The sequence below is a fragment of the Micrasema longulum genome, unplaced genomic scaffold (genome assembly GCF_059751315.1).
Source record: "Micrasema longulum isolate JH-2025_06_02 unplaced genomic scaffold, ASM5975131v1 h1tg002687l, whole genome shotgun sequence".
Lineage (NCBI taxonomy): Eukaryota > Metazoa > Arthropoda > Insecta > Trichoptera > Brachycentridae > Micrasema > Micrasema longulum.
Genome location: NW_028279820.1, coordinates 40,061 through 47,047, shown reverse-complemented (window position 1 = coordinate 47,047; position 6,987 = coordinate 40,061). Strand labels below are relative to the sequence as shown.

General features: G+C 39.2%; 1 protein-coding gene across 1 annotated transcript in view; it reads right to left on the bottom strand.

Annotated features, from left to right (window-relative positions):
* Positions 1 to 691: 691 nt before the first annotated feature.
* Positions 692 to 6,987, bottom strand: part of LOC148271744 (dynein heavy chain, cytoplasmic-like) — a gene marked incomplete at both ends in the record, with an annotated part of 45,683 nt that continues 39,387 nt past the window's right edge. The window contains 4 exons of the mRNA XM_088240993.1: positions 692 to 920; positions 2,034 to 2,227; positions 3,104 to 3,252; positions 6,021 to 6,147. Of these exons, the coding sequence (XP_088097119.1) occupies positions 692 to 920; positions 2,034 to 2,227; positions 3,104 to 3,252; positions 6,021 to 6,147 (699 nt within the window). The remainder of the gene's footprint in view (positions 921 to 2,033; positions 2,228 to 3,103; positions 3,253 to 6,020; positions 6,148 to 6,987) is intronic.

The following is a 6,987-nucleotide window of genomic DNA, read 5'->3' as shown; positions in this document are numbered from 1 at the left end:
TCGTCTAAGGAGTTATTTATATTGACACACGAAAAATCATTCGTATCTGGCGTGTTCATTTATTTTTTTAATACAATGCTTGACATATAAATCAGCATAAATATATAAAATCAGCTTTAAAACTAAAATAAACTTAATTATTAACGACGTTCTTACAAGGTTACATCATTTTGCAAAAACGTCAAGAGATGGGACAAATTGATCGAATGAAAAAATAAATAATTTGATGTTGTTCATGGAAAAAGTATAAATGTCGTATTTTTTTTGTGAATAATGGTCTTAAACACACTATAATAATCTTGTTTTTGCGTTTTTAAATCAATTTTCGGAAACCGCGTGTCATGATTGCATGAAAAAACTGATAAAATCGATTTGATCGATCAGTGATCAGTAATTTCCCATCACTAACGACATTAGTTTGACAGCTGTCATTTAATCAAGCCACATTTTAAGGACTATAGTTATTTTCATTCAGCTTCCCCAGGGAGTTGAATCCAGTCCTTGTCTACGAAAATTCAGACAAACTCAAAATATTGTAGTGATATTTCATAGTCCCTGGACTGGTGGAACCTGAAGTGCGAGACTGATCATCTTACCTTCGTGCGACAAAAATGATCAAGATACGCTGCGATTGGTGTACCAACGCAGTGCCCTATGCACCGTGAATGATGATGACATATATTTTTTCTACCATTGATTCGTCTTCGTAAAGGTACGGTGGCAAAATGTTTTTAAAATCTACAGATGCAATAATTTCGTATCGAGTATCTTTACCGGGGAAGTACTGCAGAGCGACGGCGTCGATGTTCTCGCTGGTCCACCTCCGCTCCGCGTCGTCGACCAGCCGGTCCTGGAAGAGGCGCAGGGCCTCGTGCGCCCACAGGCGCACGAGCCCCTCCACGGGCAGGCTGTCCAGCGGCCTGCGGTGAACGGTCGAATCAGTTGGAAATTGAAAGTTAACGAGGTAGATGAAGGAGATCGCTCGCCTCACCGAGGGAGATATTCATTTAGGTGAAGTTTGGCATGGTAAAACCAGCAGTTCAAAATGGGGTTCTGGTGTTGACCAATATGTATTTTTTTGGCTTAGTTTGATGGTCTATTGACAAATAATTTAAAAAATGGCTTAGTTTGATAACCCATTATCAAACACTTTTTTTGGCTTAGTTTGATGGTCTATTAACATATATATATATATATATTTTATACTTAGTTTGATGATTGACAATTTTTTATTTTTTTTGGCTTAGTTTGATGGCCGATTAAAAAATGATTTTTTTTTTACTTAGTTTGATGGTCTATTGACAAATGCTTCTTTTTTTTGGCTAAGTTTGATGGTCTATTAAGAAATACTTTTTTGGGCTTAGTTTGATAGTTTAAATAATAAAAATGGCTTAGTTTGATAGCCCATTAGGAAATATTTTTTTTGGGCTTAGTTTGATAGTCTATTGACAAATATTTTCCTTGGGCTTAAGCTAGGGTTTCCTAGGACAGCGGTGCCCGTATTTTAACGGCCGTAGTGAACGGTGATGCGGTGGATAGCCGTCGTAACGGTGACCAGAGTGTGGTTTCCTAGAAAAATGGTGTTATCAACACCATTTAACACCGTTTCCCTAGGAAACCACTCTCTAGTCGACGTTACGACGGCTGTCTACCGCATCACCGTTCACTACGGCCGTTAAAATACGGGCACCGCTTTCCTAGGAAACCCTAGCTTAAGTTTAATAGTCTATTATTAAAAAATAATAATAATAAAACGGCTTAGTTTGATAGCGCATTAAAAATATTTTTTTGAGCTTAGTTTGATGGTCTATTAACGAATGATTATTTTTTTGGACTTAGTTTGATAGTCTATTAACAAATATTTTTTTGGGCTTAGTTTGATGGTCTATTAACAAGTGAACTTTCACATTGAAAATAACTATGTAACTTGTCAACGTCGCCTTGCAATACGGGCCCTGGCCTCGGGGGGCGAGACCCAACAACAGCGCGGACCCCTCGTCTCCGGGCGAGAATAACCAGACTCGGGGACTGACCGTATGGCCTCGCAGATCCCGCGCACCCAGCGCGTCATCTCGCGCGGGCTGTACACGTAGTGCGGCTGCATGTCCTGCGTGAAGCGCTCCTGCGAGGCGAGGTACAGCCGCACCGTGGCGCTCGTGAGCGGCTCCGCGTGCGCGCGCAGCGACGGCATCATGCGCAGCATCGCGCGCGTGAACGTGCCGTAGATCTGCAACAGAACACATTCGTATGAAGAAATGCCCGTGAAGACCCAGTGGCGAGCGGTGATTTATTTTATAGGTAATCTACAAAAAAATTTCATTAATTTGTACCCGCATACAAGTACATGTGCTCTGTAGCTGCAAGACGTGTTGTAATCTAGCTCCAATATATTATAATGCTCAGTGTTTATTTTATGAATTTATTGATAATTTTCAGTTGCTAGAATTTCTTTCACTCGTCCATGCACTTTGTAGCTGCAAGACGATTAGTAATCTAGCGTCAATAAGTAATTGTTATCAACTATCAAATATTTAAATTTAGTGAATGGGGTGTAGAATTCCAACCGTCCATGCGCTCAGTAGCTGCAAGACTTGTTGTAATCTAACTTCTATTTTTATAAATTCTTTTATTATTTAATTTTTTTAAATATCACAAAAACTCTAAACTTCATCGTCAAATAAAAAATGTAAATAGGGGCTAGATTTCTTATTGTCCATGCGCTTTGTAGCTGCAAGACGTGCTGTAATCTAGCTCCTATATATCATAATTGTAATAATATATCAGAACTAGAATCCGAACCGTCCATGCGCTCTGTAGCTGCAAGACGTGCTGCGATATTTATTTATTGTACAGGCGACATTTGGTTTTAACTGAGTAAATATCCGATCTCCGGACAGCCTTTACACTGTTGAATGTGGCGCCTGCTACTCCTAACCGCACTCCCGTTCTCTTATAACTTCATTCGAAAGTCAAACCACCGCATTTAGGTAAGGAATTTGAGGAAAATCAATCTCCACATCTGAAACCCATATTGGGGAATCGGCCAAATACAGTTTGAGTGATAGGATTTTGGCCATGTAAATTAGGACTAAAGATACATTACCTGCTTGAGCGAGGTCTCTCCAGGATAGTCCACGTAGATGACGGGGACGTGGCGCAGAAGCCGGTGGCTCAGCGGCTTCCTGCCAGGGTCTGTGGGTGGATTGCAGGCCCCCACGAACTGGATCCTCTCCAAACACACCCAGGAATGATCTGCAACGAACATCCATCGAGAAATCACCAAAAGCTTTGCGGATTCTAAACGATTAAGGATAATAATCCAATATTCCATACAAATATTCCTGATCCATTGAGGTAGTCAGTGTCAAGTTTTAACAAGGTGTGAATTGTCAGTCGTTCATCTGTCGTCATTCCTCTGCCCGAATCAAATGCTGATCTGAGACTGACTAAGCTGACCAGGGAGTTGAAACAGTGCTTTATTTATTTATTTTTTAATTGCTTACTTCTTGGTATGAACACTTGACAAACTTACTACTATGCTCTATTTTTTGTAAATTTATTGATATCATTTTAACTTAGCTAGAATTCCACTCGTCCATGCGCTCTGTAGCTGCACGATGATTACTTATCTAGCTTTCATATATCAACTTTAAAATACCTAAATTTTGTAAATGGGGTCTAGAATTCCAATCGTCTATGCGCTCAGTAGCTGCAAGACGTGTTGTAATCTTACTCCTTTTTATTATTCATGTTATTATTTTTTTTTAGTATCAGTAATAAACTAAATTTATTTGTCAACTTTTGAAATGTGTAAATGGGGCTAAATTTCTAACTGTCTATGCGCTCTGTAGCTGCAAGACGTCCTGTAATCTAGCTCTTATCTGTTCTAATTTTTGATTGATCTTAATTGAAAACGATGAACTATAATCCCAACCGTCCATGCGCTCTGTAGCTGCAAATCGTACTGGGATATTTATTAATTGTACAGCGCCCTTGAAGTGATTTTCACAAAAATGGCGGTATATAAATTATCCAACTATGTATATAAACATTGATTATCGCGCGAAGATTATTTACTAACAATATTTTGAGTTTGTCCAAATTTTTGTAGACAAGGACTGGATTCAGCTCCCCGGGGAGCTGTTTATATTAACATACTACAACAAAGATGAAGAACATTTAAGAGAAGGTAATAAAGAAGTCTAGGCATCTACAGGGCTTATGACCTGTCATTGGCTGGTTTAAGTGGCCACTTTACACACTATGTAACATTCACCATTCTGCCCATATTTGAACATCTATATTCCTTCAATTCTTTCATCTGTTGATGTTTGTGAAGTTAAAGAGCTGAAGGAATATAGATGTTCAAATATGGGCAGAATGGTGAATGTTACATAGTGTGTAAAGTGGCCACTTAAACCAGCCATTGACAGGTCATAAGCCCTGTAGATGCCTAGACTTCTATATTACCTTCTCTTAAATGTTCTTCATCTCTGTTGTAATGGATTATTTACTAGTCTTCTAAGAATTAAGATAACAACAATGTTTGATTATGTCCAAATGCTTGCAGACTGGCTGGATTTCCTCCCTAGGGAGTTGTTCATATTTAATTTTATTTCAACAGAGAGGGAAAAAATTTTGAGAAGGGAATATGGAAGTCTAGGCATTTACAGGGCTTATGACCTGTCATTGGCTGGTTTAAGTGGCCACTTTACACACTGTGTAACATTCACCATTCTGCCCATGTTTGAACATCCACATTTCCTCAACTCTTCCATCTGTTGACTTTGAATGTGAATGTTACACAGTGTGTAAAGTGGCCGCTTAAACCAGCCATTGACATGTCATAAGCCCTGTAAATGCCTAGACTTTCATATTCCCTTCTCAAACATTTTTCCCTCTCTGTTGAAATAAATTTAAATATGAACAACTCCCTAGGGAGGAAATCCGGCCAGTCTGCAAGCATTTGGACATAATCAAACATTGTTGAATTACTACCTGGTAAAAGAAGAAGTATAAAAATTGAAAAATTGTTTTCAGGCGTTGCCTAGTAGGTGATTTGGTTCAGCCGGATGAATCTCACCCAGGTGATAAAGGTTTCAGCTCTTTTTACTTCACAAAAGTCAACAGATGGAAGAGTTGAGGAAATGTGGATGTTTAAACATGGGCAGAATGGTGATTGTTACACAGTGTGTAAAGTGGCCACATAAACCATGTGGTTACACACATAAAGAGAGACATTTACCCGAGCGTCAACCACAACCATAATACAAGATACTCTAATAGGGATCTGATACTAAGTGAAGGGGTCAACACTGTCCTGGCATCGAGACAACACTATTACGTAGGTCCATAACCTTTTGCCAGAATTGTGGAAAGACGGGAGTGTTGTCAAGTTGCGGAAGGTGTTGACCTCGCTCTTTCGTGACATTGGTCGTAGGGAGTCAGAAAAGTTGACGCATGCCACGGATTGGAGAACCTTACTGGATGTCAAAAATTAAATATAAAAAATGAGGAATAATTAAAAAAATATATATTTATAGATGACAACCATGAAGTTTGGCATAAATAAATTGTCTATGTTTTTATGAATGTATGTATGTGTATGCGCATGGGTGTATGTACGTGTGTGTGTATGTACATGTGTATATATGTGTATATTTATATATATATGTGTGTATATATGTGTGTGTCTGTATGTATATGAATCAAAATGTGTATCCGAATAAGTTTATATTTTGTTAGTCTGTGCTCTATATTAATTTGTTAACTATAATAATATATTAAAATGTAATTGCCTAGCTTGGAACGGGGTGTGTACCCTCGTTAGCTGGGCAAAGTGAATATGGAATTGTATTTTGATAAAGAGTGTGAATAAAAAAAAATAAAAAATAAAAACCAGCTAATGACGATGGTCATAAGCCCTGTAAATGCCTAGACTTCCATATTCCCTTCTCAAAAATTTTTCCCTCTCTGTTGAAATAAATTAAAAAATTAAGATAACAGATTACGGTAATCACCAGACGCTCTGTAGAAGCCCTTGTGCTCGAGGAGCTGGCGCAGGAACGAGATGACCCGCTGCGTGCCGTACTGGTCCATGTCGGGCAAGTTGATCTCGTCGCAGAAGAGCACCAGCCACTTGCCGAGCTGAGGAGCACACCAAATCATTATTACTATTATCGGTCATGGGCAGGCAGCCTCTGCTGATGCGCCAATATCTCGTGTACTGCTTTCTGTCCGAGTTCGTCTACCTTCGAAACAGCATCCAAACGGTCTTTGAACCGGCCGACCGAAATGGAATGAATGGACAACTAGGCTCGGCAATTTATCCCAGTCTGAAACTACCCTGCTGGAGAGGAAGTTTACCTTGGGATTGAGGACGATAGAGCTTCCAGTTATGACCCCGTAAATTTGTGTTGGGGTTAATTGACACATAGTAATTATCGAGTATCTTAAGAGTTTCTATCAAGTCCCCTCTAGTTACGCCACAGTTACTATATGTGTGTATAGCACATTTACTAGGTTGAGACGTTCAAATTTATTTGCTACCTACTGGACCCTGGTTAAGGTGTTGCAATTACTACCTTTGCCTTTGATATTCTGAGATGCTTCAATCTCATGCAGGGGGCAGTCACAGTAATTATTGAGTATCTTGTAAGTTTCTATCAAGTCCCTTCTAGTTACACTACAGTTACTATATGTGTGTGTATAGCACATTTACTAGGTTGAGACGTTCAAATTTATTTGCTACCTACTGGACCCTGGTTAAGGTGTTGCAATTCCTACCTTTGCCTTTGATATTCTGAGATGCTACAATCTCATCCAGGGGGCAGTCATAGTAATTATTGAGTATCTTATAAGTTTATATTAAGTCCCCTCTGGTTACACTACAGTTGCCATATGTGTGTGTAGCACATTTACTAGGTTGAGGCGTTCAAATTTATTTGCTACCTACTGGACCCTGGTTAAGATGTTGCAATTACTACC